At 38.6% G+C, this 18,001-nt stretch overlaps 1 protein-coding gene and 1 long non-coding RNA gene across 6 annotated transcripts in view; one reads left to right on the top strand and one right to left on the bottom strand.

The window, feature by feature from the left end:
* Positions 1 to 2,106: 2,106 nt before the first annotated feature.
* Positions 2,107 to 18,001, bottom strand: part of CLPX (caseinolytic mitochondrial matrix peptidase chaperone subunit X) — a 33,009-nt gene continuing 17,114 nt past the window's right edge. For all 5 annotated transcript variants that reach the window (XM_037910330.2, XM_037910326.2, XM_037910329.2 and 2 more), the window contains 8 exons: positions 16,878 to 17,054; positions 12,637 to 12,801; positions 12,211 to 12,299; positions 11,451 to 11,615; positions 10,245 to 10,544; positions 8,137 to 8,229; positions 7,757 to 7,863; positions 2,107 to 3,365 (listed from right to left, as the gene is read on the bottom strand). In XM_037910330.2, the coding sequence (XP_037766258.1) occupies positions 3,275 to 3,365; positions 7,757 to 7,863; positions 8,137 to 8,229; positions 10,245 to 10,544; positions 11,451 to 11,615; positions 12,211 to 12,299; positions 12,637 to 12,801; positions 16,878 to 17,054 (1,187 nt within the window). In that variant the 3' untranslated portion in view covers positions 2,107 to 3,274. The remainder of the gene's footprint in view (positions 3,366 to 7,756; positions 7,864 to 8,136; positions 8,230 to 10,244; positions 10,545 to 11,450; positions 11,616 to 12,210; positions 12,300 to 12,636; positions 12,802 to 16,877; positions 17,055 to 18,001) is intronic.
* LOC119567164 lies at positions 3,331 to 17,157 on the top strand. The gene is made up of 3 exons (XR_005227003.1): positions 3,331 to 3,468; positions 13,269 to 13,500; positions 15,706 to 17,157. It is a non-coding gene; the product is annotated as an uncharacterized LOC119567164 (long non-coding RNA).

Below are 18,001 nucleotides of genomic sequence, written 5' to 3'. Positions count from 1 at the left end.
GTCACAAGAAGGAGCAGAATTAATGCACAACAGAGGTAATTACAAAACATTATGTAGTATTTGACTGTTACAAGACATTTAATGTAGCCAAGTCAGAAAAATACATGTGTTGACACGATTAGCTACTAGTGTGGCCTTGTCTGCTTCAGAGAAGTGATCAAAAACTTGTTATAGTGTACCAGTCTACTCCCAGCTGCTTCAATATGTTCACTCTAGCCAAACTAGCAGTTGAAGAACTGCTCTGCTGTAGGTTTGCCTGGCCCAGCCACACTCCTGCTATTCTAAATCCTTTCAGCTGCAGAGTATAGATATCTATTCCATTCCCATAAACCCCAGCTCCAGTGTCCAGGAGCAGTGAAGCTGTGATTGCACAGACAGTACTAACTGAAACAGTGAGGTGAGGGTCTAATTGAACCTTTTCAGTTTCTCAATCTACAACAGCGCAGAACCGATTTGCTTTAGTTTGAAATGTTTTTGAAGCCTGCTGAAAGTCTTCTCCAGCTGGTTCCTAGAATTTCCCTTCACACATTTGTGTCCCCAGAGTAATGAACAAATAGTCAAGTTTGTAAAACTCTTTGCAAAAAGCCAAATCCAACCTCTTCTCCTAGACCTTTGGTGGGGTCCATTATGCAATTCATTCCATCACAGTGCAAGGAATTGACACAGATAACTGCCACAACTGCTAATACAATGTACTTTCTCAATGAGATGTATACACACGTAAAACTCTTCTCTCCTCTTTCCATCAAATATTGGTTTGATGCATTTCAAAAAAAAAAAAAAGCACTGATCTTCACTTATACCTTTTTATTATACCACTCTAGCCTTTTTATTGCTATTCTGGACACAGCATTTCATTTAAGTCTGACATTTCCCTTGGCTCAGTAGTATCCGAAGAGATAATAGAGCAAGCATTTCAGTAAGGCAATTACTGACTGTAACTGACTATACAGAAGGTAGCTCTAAAAAGGCTCACTCCCCACTATATCAACTTGAGAACAAGATTTCAAATGAGCATGAAGATGCAAGAGGGTGGCCCTTAAAGAACCTATTATAATTAGGTAACTTTTTAATTAAACAGTTAGTAGAAGAAGCATTTACCTGGCAATAATAATGGGGATAACCGAAGGCAATTTATATTAAACAGATTTCATTTTCCCAAGTTACAGCTACTTTGCTTTTTTATTGTACTTTTGTTATATGTACCTTTAAATTTTAAGAATATGAAAATAGTCGTGATTAGCTTGCATAATTCCCAGAGAACCATTATTCTACTACATAGATTCAAAATTGTCTAAAAATATGTAAGTGGACTCACAACTGTGAAAGCTCAATATGTAAATACTGTATATAACTTAATTCAGCTTTTTAATAAGGATCCTGAACATAACTCAAAACATTTCCCAGAATGCGTAATCATTTATGTGCCATTACTTAGGTCTCATATTTCATCTACCGAAATCTGTAATTCATGAATATTTGCTTTGTTTTATTCAAATGCCAAACCTATTTTTGAAGTACAAATTGTAGTTCTACTACATTTGTTTAAAAACATTTCTTGATTACACATTAAACTAAGTTGTTTAATTATTTTCACTAAAACATTTCTCAATCATTTAAAAAAAGAATTAACAGAATTAAAATTTGAATTTTCATTCTACAAAAAGGAAAATGAGGTTAAAGTTACCAAAACTGGAAGTCAGATAAGTCTATATTACAATCTACCGTTGCTTCTCCTGGAAGTATCCTGAACCCTGAGAGCAGCCTTTCCTGAACCATTACTGGGTAGTTTAACTAGAAGAAAAACAGAAATTGCAACAGAAATTCTGTTGCATCTGATTAAATCTCTATTTATTGTGTCCATTCTATACAACCATGTATGTATTACCTGACTGACTTAAATCATGTTAATTCTGAACTACCAGTGAAGAAATGAAGGCGTGGGCCAATAGAACAGTACCTGTTCTGATCTAAAACATTCACTGTATTTCTAGCCTAAAAACAGTAGGGGTGTTTTAATTAAATTAACTAGCTTGACTCAAAACTTAACAAAAAAGTCAGTATAACTTAGAGCCACATATTGCTAGGAAGAACAAAACATCGAAGTTGTCAGCATAGATTTTAATTTCTGAAATAATCAAAAAGATACAAGTCCCTTAGTGTTTTACAAATGTTTTCCTAAAGGATCAATTTAATTAGAGTGTAAAACAAAGTTAGGGCTTTTTTTGCTTTGCTGAAAGTCTAAAACCAAGAAAAAAAAAAAAAACCATAAGATGCAGCATTTAAGCATGTAACTTAAAAAAAAAAGCACTGTCACGTGAACAGTCTCTACTGATTACATCAAAAATACTATACATTCACTTTACTTTCTTTCAACTCTTAATGTTATAAGAAGATAGGTAGGCAAATATCTGGCATCAAAAAACTGATGCATGATATGTTCCAATACTTTAAACAAAATGTACTATATAGAACATTAATATTTAAATTTTTAGGGCATTTTAAAGTTTAAATACACATGGTCTACTACTTCCTGTAAATTGTTTCCTTCCAAAAGAAATTCAGACTTCTGGTTCCACTTGCTTTCACAGTATTCTAAAGGATCCATTAAAACGTACATGTGATGCTAAGGTAAGTAAATAATGGTATGACGTTTGGTATTGCAGCCAATTATTGTAACACGTTAGTGTTACATTTGAGCAAAGCTGCATTAAAAAAGTAATAAAACACATCTGATTTTTTTCAAAATCTAGTTTCTAGGGAATTTTTCATGACAAATGTAACAAGTCTCTCCAGCATCCATCTGGGTTCCAAATGGACATAAATCTAACAGACATTTACAGTGAATGAACTTAACCCAAGTGAAATATATGCAAAATTAAGTTTGCTTATCCTCTATTTTAAATTAAACTTGTTTTCCCATTTGTAGAGTAACATTATTGTAAAATGTAACTATTTGCGACACCTGCATCGTTTAAACAACACCATCTTTGCTTTCTAGAATTGTTTGTGAAAGCACATTTATTTAAAAACTGAACAAAACGTAATGTACTATTTATATTTGAACATTATGCTACTGAAGTACAAATAATGTCCACTGAATAAATCAATGTGATGTTACAATACATGATCTGATTTTTTTAAAAAATATTTTAACTTTTTTGACCATGTATTATATCCAGGATAGATCCAATGCCTTCAGTATCAGACTGTAATGCCAGATAATGATCTTAAAAATAACCAAACACTATATGCAGGAGAACATTGACACTATTTAATTGTTTGCAGCATCTGCTTGACGAGGCCAGCCTTCCTCTTCAACTCCTGAGTCATACTCTTCTTCAGAAGTATCTTTAGTCGGAGCCCTACAATTTAAAAAAACAAACAGGTATTCCAGCAAGCATCGTTTCAAGTTGGATATGGCATGTGTGCTGCTTTAAATACTGGTCTCAAATGTCTCTTGGGAAGGTAATTCACTGATTAAACCTTATTTACTTTCTTGAAAAGGAAAAATTATTTACATTCTTTATCACAAATTAAATGATCAGAAATAATCAACAGGGTAAAGTTTAACTTTCCAATAAACACTGCAGGCTCCCAGTTATTTTGCAGTGCACTTCCTAACACTTAACGCAAGCATTACTGAAGATAACACTTCGCGCTTCAACAATCCCCTCTCTACCTGCAGATTGAGCTCCTCAGAATTAAGCCTGAATACTGACTTGATAAATAATAGTATTGTCTCCTATGATGTTTTTGGGAATCTGTCTATGTACAACTTATGACTTCCGGTTGATGATATGAAATGCTTTAATGTGTTCAGCAGAGGTCTCCAAACTTTTTGCTGGCATGACACCACTTCAGTGAAATATTTCCTCATGGGACTCCAGACAGCATGGAGGATGCCATTTTGAAGAGCATGACCTCACACATGATCATGCATGCAAGGTCATGCTGTGTGAAGCAAAATGGCATCCTCTGCATACTACGGATTTCTGCGCCCCATCAGCTGATAGCGCAACTTCAAATCCCACAGTTCAGGAACTGCTGGTGTAGTGAGTCAGCCACCAGTTGGCAGGTGCTGTGTCATGTACCTTCTAGCTCAGGGATGGTGCTAAGTTGTTAAATTGTAATGGGTTGCCTGTTCAGGCGGGAACCCACTGGGACAATAGGTTGGCTGGAGCTCAGAGGAACAGTTCCCTGAACGTCTCTGCAGGGAGGAGAGAGTGGAAAATCACCAAATGAGACAAAGGGGCAGGGGTGACAAAGCAGGGGTTTAAAAAGGACTCTCACAGAACCAAGGGGCAGGCTTTTGGACGAAGCATTGGACAGGAGAGAAGGGCATGCCTTTGTAACAGGGAGACGTTTTACTGCTGGATCTGCTGAGGATGGAGGAAGCTAGCTGCATTAGAGGGGGCAGGCAGACAGACAGACACTCCATGATTTTGAGAAGCCATGTGCAGAAGAATACTGGGCACCCCAGAAACTTTGTCCTAAGACCAGAGAATGCTCTAGAGTGGTGAGGAAACTGAAACAGGGGACAGCATACAGGTTATAATGTCTAGATGTGTGTCTCTCATTCTACCCAAGTAAAAAGTAATTGTGTTTAGAAACCCTTATAAAGCCTGGGAGAATGTCTGTTTTTTCTCACATGTCCCTGAAGAGGTGACCTGTAAAACCACAGTACCTTCCAGGTGGAACTCTGGAGAAGAACGTGCTTAAGCCATTGTGGAAAAGTTAAATGAATTCTTCACTGCACAGGATGTGAAGGATATTCCCACACCTGACACATTCTTTTTAGGGAGTGTGAAATCTGAGGAACTGTCCCAAATTAAGGTGTTAATAGTTAATAATAAATTGATAAATTAAACAGTAATATGTCACTAGGACCACACAGTATTCACCCAAGAATTCTGAAGGAACTCAAATATGAAATTGTAGGACTAACAACTGTGGTATGTAGCCTTTTACTTAAATCAGCTTCTGTATCAGATGACTGGAAGGACAGCTAATGTGATGCCAATTTTTAAGAAAGGCTCCAGAGATGATCCTGGCAATTACAGGCCAGTAAGCCTAACTTCAGTACCAGGCAAATTGGTTGAAACTAGAGAATCACAGGGTTAGAAGGGACTGCAAGGGTCATCTAGTCTAACTCCCTGCCAAGTTGCAGGATTTATTGTGTCTAAATCATCCAAGATAGATGGCTATCCAGCCTCATTTTGAAAGCCTCCAGCAAAGGAGCTTTCACAACCTCCCTAGGCAGTCTGTTCTGTTGTCCTACTGTTCTTACAGTTAGGAAGGTTTTTTCTAGGATTTAATCTAAATGTAGTAAAAAACAATTATCAGACACATAGATGAACACAATTTGTTGGGGAAGAGTCAATGCTCCTTTTATAAAGGAAAATCATACCTCACCAATCTATTAGAATTCTTTGAAGGGGTCAACAAACATGTGGACAAGAGTAATGCTGTGGATACAGTGAACTTGGACTTTCAGAAAGCCTTTGACAAGGTCCCTCACCAAAGGCTCTTAAGCAAAGTAAGCAGTCATGGGATGAGAGGGAAAGTCCTCTCATGGATCAGTAACTGGTTAAAAGATAGGAAACGAAGGGTAGGAATAAATGGTCAGTTTTTAGAGTGGAGAGAGGTAAATAGCAGGGTCCCCAGAGATCTGTACTGGGGCTAGTGCTGTTCAACATATTCATAAATGACCTGGAAAAAGGGGTAAACAGTGAGGTGACAAAGTTTGCAGATGATACAAAATTACTCAAGATTGTTAAGTCCAAAGCAGACTGTGAAGAATTACAAAGGGATCTCACAAAACTGGATCATTGGGCAACAAAATAGCAGATGAAATTGAATGTTGATATTGGAAAGTTACGCATACTACAAAACATAATCCCAACTACACATATAAAATGATGGGGTCTAAATTAGCTATTACCACTCAAGAAAGATCTTAGAGTAATCGTGGCTACCATAATGTGCAAACATATGCTCAATATGCAGCGGCAGTTAAAAAAGCTAACCTAAATGGTTAGGAACCATTAGGAAAGGGATAGATAATAAGACAGTAAATATCATAATGCCACTATATAAATCCATGGTATGCCTATACCTGAACACTGCATGCAGTTCTGGCTGTACTAAGAAATGGAAAAATACAAAAAAGATGCATCAGAAAAGGAAAAAGTAGAGAGAAGGGCAACAAAGGTGATTACAGGTATGGAACAGCTTCCATCTGAGGAAAGATTAAGACAACTGGGACTATTTAGCTTGGAAAAGAAACAACTGAGATGCGATATGATAGAGGTTTATAAAATCATGACTAGTGTGGAGAAAGTGAATAAGGAAGTTTTATTTACCCCTTCACATAACACAAGAACCAGGAGTCACCCAATGAAATTAACAGGCATCACTTTTAAAATAAAAAACAGGAAGTACTTCTTCACACAACATACAGTCAGACTGTGGAACTCATTGCTAGGGGATGTTGTGAAAGCTAAAACTATAACTGGTTTCAAAAAATTAGATAAGTTCATGGAGGATAGGTCCATCAGTGGCTATTAGTCAAGATGGTCAGGGATGCAATCCAGTGCTCTGGGTGTCCATAAGCCTCCAACTGCTAGATGTTAGACTGGACGACAGGGATGGATCGTGTAATAATTGCCCTGTTCTGTTCATTCCCTCTGAAGCATCTGGCATCGGCTGCTATTGGAAGACGGGATACCGGGCCTAGGGCAACTTGGCCACATGGTCCCATTTCTAGTGCTTGTGCACAGGAAATGTGTCAAGAGGCCAAGGAGAGAAACAGTGCTGCTGCCTACAGAGACCCCTGAAAGCTTAAGAACACATGGGTCCAGTGTGAGAGGCTGAGTACAGCAGCCTGATAAGTGTCCAGCCAGGGGGAACTCTACCAGTGCTGTATGTTATATCTCCAGTGCACAGAGAGGCTATGCAGCTTCTTAAATGTCACACAAGGAATCTTGCCAGTAACAGGAACCCCGACTTCCAGCCCTATATGTTAAACACAAAACTGTCTCTCCCCTCTCCACATCATCTGCTATTTATTTAGATTGGGAAAAAAACCAAATCCAAGATCTAATAAAACCATTAAATCCCAGCAGAATTAAAGTAGTAATTTCAACAGGAACTCAGCCAACCAGATACCTACTTGCAGGAACACCTTTTTATCCCATTCCCTTCATCCCTGTGGCAAGCATACCCTCTGCCATCTCAAAAATATTATCAGACAGATGTATTTTGCAGCATGCCTAGATCATCAAATTCAGCTATTTCCAACCAAGGAAGGGAGAGCAAGTTCCAGTGTCCTGGGGCCCTCACAGAGCACAGAATTTTTTCTTTTCAGCAAATATGACACTACCACTCACTGACATAGCCTTAGTGATATATTCATAATTTACTCATCATGCACTTTTTTCCCTCTGTTTCTAAAGAAACACACCCTGGGAAGAGTTAAAAACAGAATGTAATACATTTAGATTTAATATGTAACAATAGTAATAAAAAAATCCAAAATCACTAGTACAGAACATGCATTAAGTGCCCTATATCTACCAACTATGTATGATATACACAAAGTTGGAAGATTATTTTTGGAACAGGTGTGTGTGTAGAACTTTATTTTATTTAAAAAAAAAAAAAACACATTTGTATGGGGCACCGGATGACTGACAGGTATTAGGACAACTGTCTAGACTATTAGTCTGGTTTGGAATTGCAATTCCTATGTTACCTAATGTATCCTGGTTCTTTTTTGCCATCCACAACTTCTTTGTCAACCTCCACACATACAATGTCAGAATTGGGTACTTCAAACATGGGCTCCAGCAATAACTTTTCCTATGAGCAAAGAGAAAAAGTAAAGAAAGAATGTATACAATGCTTTGCACAAAAGTAGTTCTGAAAGTCACTTCATAATAGCGGATACCATACTGGAAGAAATCTGACTAGCTATTGTCATTAGGAAGAAATTTACTTTGTAGATCTTAATATCCCGCCTAGAGATCCTTTTTTAGCATAAGTTGTCTTGGCAAGAAGAATACTTACATTCAAAATACATTATCTACACCTACTGAGGCCGATAATACCCCCTTAAAAAGGCTGCACACTTACCATTATAGATCGAAGACCTCTTGCACCAGTCTTTCTGTCTAGCGCCAGTCTGGCTATAGCCTTCAATGCATCCTCAGTCACAGTCAATTCACACTACATACATAAGAATACATTACACTTTGTTAAATATTTCATTTGTAACTTTCCTAAATCCACGGTTTACCCATCTTTCATTTAACAATAAATACATTTTGCAAAATAATTTGATAAAAATATTATTAAATAGCTAGTTCATTAAGTAGCACTTCTAATTTGTCTTTTGGAAATTTTACCCAAACAACGTATTCACCATAGAACAGACGTTAACAGAAGCTCTTTAATGATTTTGTCATCTTCTGCTCTTGCACCTCCCACCTTTCAGGGTTTTTTTTGTTTTTTTTTTTAAAGTTTTCTTTTGGACAGGTTCTTTGAACTGCGCAAGTAAAGCAATAGGAAAACCACAACTATATACATACTAACGCTAGTGTGTATTAAAAAAAACATGGGACAAATTTGCACCTAATTTAGAGGGCTGACTTGTCATGAATGGAATAAATTATGGTTTGCAGATAATTTTCAGTTTGTTTGTACTATAGATAAAAAAATCTTCAGTTACCTGCTTTTCAGTTGCAATTACAGTATGTTTTCTCCTACCATTTCAATATGGCTGCATATTGAGACTAGGATGCATTCAACACAAAGCAATAATGATGAATAATGGGTTATGAAGGCCATTTGCTTAGTTCTGTACCGGTGTATTTACTACTGGCCTCTTGTCTACACTACAGATCCAAACACTTGTAACAGAACCATTGAATTTAAGTACAAACCAGTTAAAACGTTTCCCCAGAAGCCATTTAATTTTAAGACAATTACTTTTAAGTTTTGCCTTGCAACCACACACCAGTGCTGTCCTAAAACATTTCCATTGCAAAGCCCTCTGCCCATTCAGGGAGATTTCGCAAGACCACTTGTGCATGCTTGGACTGTCGTGGGAGGACTAGTTGAACTGTTTCAACTTGTCTTCATCCACAGTGGCACTAAACTGGTTCAGACTGAACCAATTAAGTTGTAACTAGTTATTAAGTCTTCTGAAAGAATCTGGTCTAAAAAGTGTGGGAAGAACATTGGAGGCTTCTTTGGGTGTGAACAATGTTCTACAAATGCTGCAGGAGCATCAAACAATGTAAAATTTTCTAGTATAGATCAGGCTCTTGAATTAGGCACTAATAGGTTATAATACATGTTATTAGAAAAAGGCCAGATTATTATTTTTTCTATAGTACCAATACACCAGGTGCTTTATAGAGACAGGTATGAAGACAATGTCCCTGCAAAGGGTTTACAATCTAACTAGACAACAAACAAATGTGGGGATGGGGCGTGAAGGGAACCACCTACTATAAAGGCAAGCTGATTTAGTGAAATTTAGCATGTGCCTTGGAACGTTTGCAGTTTCTAGAAAGAATTTCAAGCATCTCATACTTTAACACACTTCTGAGGGGAAGACTATGATTAAAAGGCCTATTTCCGAGAAAGCAAATAGTGGAGGCATAGCAGCTTAGGAAAAAACCCCTTCCCCAAGCCATAAGCTACTCAAATCAAAGTAGCTTTGACACCTGTTTCCAAAATAGAACACAAAAATATCTAGCTAATGGAATAATGCTAGTAATTCCATTATATCTTCAGTGTAGGAAAACATTGCCTGGTATCACTAAACATAGATATTCTGAAAATTCAGCAATTTTACGAGAAATTACAGCATACACGGTTGGCCAAATTTGATATAGTGCTCTTAAGATATTGAAAAGAACACATTTGTACACATTTCTCATAGTTTTTTGATTACTTAAGAGAAGCCCAATAAATGTAATAAGATCTTGCTAATCTCTTTATCCCTGAAAATTTCCAAGCACTGGCAACTAATGTAGTCACTGAGGCAATGAATAGGGATTCTCCCAATGAGTAGAGATTTATTCAACTCCCATTACTTACCATGCTTTGATGAGTTTATTTTCTTTAGTCATAAAGCAGACAGTATATCTTTACACTGAAAAAGCCTTAACATGAATTCCATAACAAGGATACCAAAAGGAGGTCAATTAGTAAGACAAAAAAAAAAATCGAACCTTGTCCATGCTGAATAATGCCTGGTATTGAGGAACCACAGCATTTCGTGGCTCAGTAAGAATCCGTACAAGTGTTTTCTCATCCAGGCTATGCAGGGGAACCACCACAGGTAAACGTCCCACAAACTCTGGAATCATGCCAAATTCAATAAGATCTCTGGCTTCCACATGCCGCAACAAGCGATCTTTTTCTTCACTATCTTGCTGTGTATTGGACTCCGCACTTATGTTAGCGAGGTCAGCTGCTGCAGCAGCCCTTCTGCCTTTCCCCAAATTAGATGGCGTGCCAAAACCAAGATACTGCAAAATAAACACTGCATGTTCATGAAAGAGCTACAGTTACATGCTTGCTTTATATAAATTTGGTTGCATATGCATATTAGAATACACCAATGACAGCACTAAAACGGAAATGACCAATCAGCTTTAATTACAAATTAACTGTTTCAAGAATGTATGTATAAAGAGCTTTAATTTTAATGTTGTATGAATTAACAGAAACCTGTTGTAACATTTAGTTCTCTCAGCAAGGCACTAACGAATAGTGACTACTGACAGGGCATGAAAGAATTATATATACTTTTCACAAATTAAAATGTGATTACATTACATGCCTCGTACTAAGTAGCTATGGGATACGAGTACCCTCTAATAATAAAAAGTACTCTTCCAAAGTGAAACAGATGAACCTCTAATAAAAAAACTACACCAAAAAACTTTACAAATACCCAGCAAGCTGGGGTAAGAACTTTAGACATCTGCTGGAAATGGAAAACTGACCCAATAATATAGCTCTACATAGGCTTATTATGTCATCCAAAAAAGAGCAAAGTTGTGTCTCTCCAACTGCTGATAAATAAGGGGGATTAAATATAATATTAAATATAAAGAGTGTGTGTGTGCGCACACACGCACGCGTGTGAGAGAGTTTCCAATGCTTGCTCTCTGCTTCAAGCTTTCTGCGCATCATATCATACATTTTAAGGAAATGTGATGGTAGGACACCTCCCCAATGGAATGGTTCACATAGGTACCCCATTTTTAAAAATTAAGGGACGTTACAACACCTTCACAATTAACTTTTTAGCAGTAGAATTCAGTTTTCTAGGTGCAGTTAGAGGGTTTTAAAAATACATTAGCAAAAGAGCCACTATACATTGTTTCAATACAGCTAAAAAGACCTATTCTAAAACAATGTGTTCTCACCTTTTCATTTTTCCTCCTGCTGATGATTCTGTCAAGACCATTAAAGGCACCAGAAGCTACAAAGAGGACATTTGTTGTATCAACCTGCACCGTTTCTCCCCGTAACTTACGGGAATTTTTTTCTGGAACATTTACTATTGTACCTTCTAGTAACTTTAACAAGCCCTAAGTAAAAACAGAGACGTAAAAGCAGTAAATAAAGAATCCACATTATAGCTTTAGAACAGAATGCACATCAAATCCTGTAAACCTACTCACACCTGATTCAATGAGACTGACCACCTGATTATGACAAGCAGGACTTGGCCCACAGGTCTCGAGTACTTCAGAATTTTATCAAAGGCCACATCAACAGCCAGGGGCAGAGATGGGAACTAAACCTAGATTGCTCATCTTCTGCATGCCACCTCCCATATGAGAAGAATTGTTTCTAAAAATGTTTTTCAAATTTCTCCATGAGACATCAGTGATGAAGGGGTTTGGAGAAAGTGAAAAAACTGCACATCATGTTTTTTAGTTTATGTAACTTGATACTTGAAAGCAGATAAGGATGATTTCTAATAAAACAATTCCACTGAGGGTTTTTGGGGGAGGTGGAGAGGAGAATTGGGGGTAAGGGGCTTTTGATTAACCCTAGAATTTAATGAAATACGAATCTATACACATACAATATCTGCAACATGACAAGACAATATCAGAGACTTCATGTACTTTAACGATTTGATTTACAAGGCTGACATCAAAATAACTGCATACTTACTTGTTGGACGCCTTCTCCTCCTACATCCCGTAACTGATGAATGCCTGGCACACTGCCAATCTTATCTACTTCATCCAGAAAAACAATTCCTAAAAGCAGAAGGAATATATTTAGAGAAGATTATATTTCTCTCTTACAAATAGCATCTATGCACAGAGAAGAGTGCCACCTTAAAAAGAAGAGATTACTATAGCAATGTTACAGAAGCAACTTGCTGTATAAAGGAATAACTTGTTATACCTGTTCAGAATAGTAAATTAATTTTAAAAATTAAGTTTTGAAAATTCTTATTAACCAAATAAGAGTCAAGTATATGTACCAAGAATGCTAAACTATTAAAATGATTCTTGACACCAACTTACAGAATTTAATTGGGTCATGTATATTTTGCGGACAAACATCAGAGAACACATAATTCAAGTTTACCTTGTTGAGCTTTTTCAACACTGTAGTTGGCATCTTGCAGTAGTTTTGCAATAACAGATTCAATATCTTCACCTACATAGCCAGCTTGAGTCAAGGTAGTACAATCACAGATAGCAAAAGGTACATCAAGGCATTTAGCTAGAGTCTGAGCCAGCAGGGTTTTACCTAAAAATTAAAAAAAACAAACAAAAAACCCCTACTACTTGTTCTGTAATATTAATAATTTATTTCTGTAGCAGTATAGAAGACCAAAAACATTTTTCCTCAATGAACATAACTAGTGTGGCATTCTTTATCATCAGACAGCTAAATTGAAGCCAAAATGTTCATATATTCATTCAACAAAAGTTTTCTGGGTCAGCTAGCTTTATCAAACAACGTATGCTGTCATCTTTTGATTCTGCCAAGCTGCATACATTTTAATGACAATCTATTACTTTGCTCAGGATTGTCTATGATACATACACTACAGTTAACACAAGTTTGTGTGTTTAAATATTGTAACAGTGTGCCATATAAATGAAACGTTAAGTTATTGCCATTCATCTGTTAACTTTCAGGGCACTGTGCAAACCTCATTTGTTTATTCAGTGACATATTTTAAAAACTGAAATATAATTTCTCCTTTTTAGACCCAACAACAGCTGTGGCTTACAAGGTGAAATGGCATCTTTTTCTAACCAGGACGTATCATCTTGAGCTTACCATGAGAAATCTGCAAACTATGAACATACTTTTTTCTAGCTACATGACAGTTATATTTTTAACATGGTTTTAATGACTGATTAAGGGGAGAAAACTGAGTAATGAAGGAAGATTCAGTTACATAGCCTTCTTCTCCCTTCCCAACAACGCTAAGCACAGGTGGGTACAGGACCACTGAGTCATAAAATACCATGCATCAATTGCAGCTGCCATTTAGGGGTACAAATCACAGAGACTGTCTTTGCAGCTGCATTTTGTTGTTTAAAAGATTTTTTCAATTACAGCCATGCACATGGGCACTATTTTTCCTCTAGTGTTAGAGTGAATTAAAATCAAAAGAGCGATGCCTTAAAATGAGTGAACCAAAAAGGTAACAAGCAGGAAGTCAGTTCACTATGGAGTGACTGACATGCATGTCTATTACTCACACTAAGGACTTGACAACACTTAAAATGCTGCACCATTGCAACTGCGCTGCTGTAGCACTTCAGTGCAGACACCACCTAAACTGACGGGAAGCGTTCTCCTGTCAACATAGGTAATCTGCCTCCTCAAGAGATGGTAGCTAGGTCAATGGGAGAATTCTAGTGCTGTTCTACACTGGGGGTTAGGTTACTATAGCTGCGTCTAGTGTTCCCTCTAATTTTTCCCACCCATGTACGGAATTAATTTTGTTACGTGCACCAATATGGAGATGATGTGTGACACGTGACCTTCCCATTGGTGCACATAACAAAATTCATGTGGCGGGGGTAGTGCCAAAGGGTTCGGAGCTTGGGAAGGGGCTCAGGACTCGGATAGTGGGTTGGAGTGCAGGAGTGTGAGGGCTCCAGCTGGGGGTGCGGACTCTGGCATGGGGCCGGGGATGAGGGGTTAAGGGCCGGGGCTCTGGGCTCTGGGGTGAGGCTGGGGATGAGGGGCTCAAGGCTGGAGCAGAGGGTGGGGGTGGGAGGGTGAGGGCTCCAGCTGGGGGTGCGGGCTCTGAGTTGGGGCTGGGGATGAGGGACTTGTGGTGCAGGAGGGTGCTCTGGGGGGGAGACAGGACTCCCCCCAGCTCTCTTCCCCCGCAGCAGCACCTGGGCTGGTGGAGGTGCCTCTTCCCGCTGCAGCAGCTCTGGGGCTGGGGCCACAGGATAGGCGCCCCTCCCCCAGCCCGTCCGGCGTCGGCTGGGTCCGGGCCGGGTCACCCCGCCCGGGCCGTCCGCGGCAGGTTGGAGGCCGGGTCACCCCGCCCGGGCCGTCCGCGGCAGGTTGGAGGCCGGGTCACCCCGCCTGGGCCGTCCGCGGCAGGTTGGAGGCCGGGTCACCCCGCCCGGGCCGTCCGCGGCAGGTTGGAGGCCGGGCTAGGTGGGGCCGGGGATGCGCTGCACCCCCAGCCAGTCCCCAGGCAGGTTCCTTGAGCACTTGCTCAGCACTAAATAAGCTGCTGCGTAGCCGTACAGCTTACGGGGAACTTGGGTTGCATCTCTCAGGGCTGTGGATTTTTCACACCCCTGAGAGACATAGCTATATCGAAGTAAGTTCCCAGCATTTACCAGGCCTAAGTCACTACATTCATCAATAACCTGCTCCTAAGAGGTGGGAGCATCTACACAATACAACCTGACTGCACTGGGTATTCCACATCTCTGAAGATCAGGTTCCAAGTAGACACATTATTTTGCATGTCATAACCATATTTATTAAAGCACCTACAACAAATTGGGTTTAAGAACTGATTTTCTGAGCACACAGAATTTCCTGATACTGAATTTCATCCACGCAGAGTGTGCTTTGATTTTTTTCTTCTCTACCTGATTCCAGACTATTCTGTTTCCATGCTATCAGTCTTTATAGTAACTGCTGTTTTTCACTTCTAGTAGCTGAAGTATGATTCCTATAATGGATTCTAGCAAGGTATTTATATGATTGTTCTGGAAAACTGCCTGAACCGTGCAGTACAATTGACTTTTGACCAAGATGAGCCACCCTCATTCCACAGTACGGAGGTACCTGTGGGTAACACCAGATGGTCACCTGTCTTCTTGGATTTGAAGACCTTTGAAAATATGATTTGCAGGCACCATTATCAGGATATAAAAACTGTGCATGGTACTTTTGTCTTGTAGTCCAATGATTACACTCAACATTGTCCTGTGCTTGAAAGAAATCATCATAGTGTATGCATTTGAAGTATGGCAGAGAGCAAACTGGATCAGACAGGTAGTTGGAAAGGAGGGAGGTGTAATATAAGCTGGCAGTACCCAGATCTGAAGTTTAGAATTAAATGCTAACTTTATTCCATGGAGGAAACATTAATTTCAATCTGTTTTTAAGTGAACTTCAACATGCAGCATGTTTCAATATAGATTTCTTGTCGTTTAGGATAAGAACATACTATACAGCGAAGACTGGAGTTTAGCATTTCTACTTCCTGCTGTTTTTCCTGTTATTAACCAGCTGCAAAAAAGAGCCACCGGAGACTGAAATTTCTTAAAACAGGACCTCAAAATCTGTCCTCAGTCTGGTTCTAGTCAATATCTTCAAAAATTATTTGGATAATGGCATAGAGAGTATACTTATAAAGTTTAGGAACAATACCAAGATAGGAGGGGTAACAAGTGCTTTGGATGACCAGATTAGAATTTGAAATGATCCTGACAAGCTGGAGAAATGGTCTGAAATAAATAGGATAAAATTCAATAAGGACAAATGCAAAGTATTACATTTAGAAAGGCATAATCAACTGCATAAATACAAAATGGGAAATGACTGCCTAGGAAGGTGTACTGCAGAAAAGGATCTGGAGCTTATAGTGGATGACAAACTAAATGAGTCAACAATGTAATACTGTTGCAAAAAAAGGGAACATCATGCAGGCATGTATTAGCAGAAGTGTCGACAGCACGGCACAAGAAGTAATTATTTCATTCTACTCAGCACTGATAAGGCCTCAGCTGGAGCACTGTGTCCAGTTCTGGGCACCATACTTCAGGAAAGATGTGGACAAATTGGAGAAAGTCCAAAGAAGAGCAACAATAATGATTAAAGGTCTAGAAAACATGACCTATGAGGAAAGATTGAAAAAAATGCATCTGTTTAGTGTGGAGAAGAGAAGATTGAGGGTGGGGACATAATAGTCTTCAAGTATGTCAAAGGTTGCTAAAAAGACGAGAGTGAAAAATTGTTCTCCTTATCCACCTAGGACAGGACAAGAAGTAATGGGCTTAAATTGCAGCAAGGGAAATTTACATTAGACATTAGGAAAAACTTCCTCACTGTAAGGGTGTTTAAGCACTGGAGCGAACTTCCTTAGGAGGCTGCAGAATCTCCACCATTGGAGGTTAGACAAATACCTGTCAGGGATGATCTAGACAACATTAAATCCCGCCTCAGAACAGGGGACTGAACTATATGACCTATCGAGGCTCCTTCCAGTCCTACATTTCTATGATTCTATGCCATGTTTTTATTCACTCAACTAGTAACATAATAAAAATATTTTTATCTTCTGTTCCCAAAGTACTCAAAATCTAGGGAAGTGTTAAGTTACATACCTGACCCAGTTGGTCCAAGCAGCAAAATATTACTTTTTTCAAGCTTTATGTCGTCATGGGTTGAATCTAGTACTTCGCCTCCTCGTTTCTCCTGAGGCATCTGCTGGTTCACTTGTTGCTGCATTGATGCTCCTAAAGCATTACCATGGGGACTTATTCCAGCAATCTGCAGAAGTTCTGAAATTAACAATAAAAGCATTGTTTGAGAACCAGGTTTAACCTGAACTGGCAGAATCTGACTCTACTGTTGAGCACATAATTAAAATTTTAACTGATGGTTCTTGTAATCTTTCAGTGGTTTGTTCTGTGAGCCAGTAATCCTACCTAAGGAAGTACTGCAGTCTACAGACAGGATTGCAACAAACACAGTTAGCATAAACACCAAAAAAAGAGGAACTGCATTCACATACTGTATGTTTCCATAAGCAGATTTTTACATATTTGAGAAGATATTTCAAACAGAAATGGAAATTGTATAGTGACTTATCTAAAGCATTCTAGTATATTAAACAAGTGCATGCAAAATTCCTAGTCCACACACAAAGCAAGTTACCAAGTATTTTCTCCTATACATAAATAGATATATAAAAACAAAAGGCACTTAGATCCCATAATGCTGGCAAAGTATAAGAACTTATATAAAACTGGCAAATTACTAATATACACAAAAACAATGTACAGTTCTACTCTAAAAAGTGACTATATAAAAATAACTCCTAACAGATCTGTGACCTGTGAATATTTAGTGGTAAATTAAGGTCTTTATTTTTTAAACACTTCTTTATTCGTTAGTACTGCAGTGTCAACAGAAAGATGGGAGTGTGAACTGGATTCTATTCCTTTTCGTCCATCAGCAGAATTTTAACTAGTTCCAATTGCAAGGCAGAATTCTGTAATTTAAAGAAAATGGAATTGACCAGGTGTAACTAGGATTATAAATTGGTCTGCAGAAGCCTTATTACAGATGATGGATGGTGCATAAGGCAAGAAGAACCCAGTCTGAAAGTCAGCTTGCAGTTAGAAAAAATACTTTAACTTGTGAGCTGAGCAAATGTGACCAGGTGTCAATGAGACAAACATGGAACAGCACAATGCCATTTTGACAGTTACTTTTCAGAGTACAA

Source organism: Chelonia mydas, chromosome 10 (genome assembly GCF_015237465.2).
Source record: "Chelonia mydas isolate rCheMyd1 chromosome 10, rCheMyd1.pri.v2, whole genome shotgun sequence".
Lineage (NCBI taxonomy): Eukaryota > Metazoa > Chordata > Testudines > Cheloniidae > Chelonia > Chelonia mydas.
This window is presented reverse-complemented; position numbering and strand designations above follow the sequence as displayed.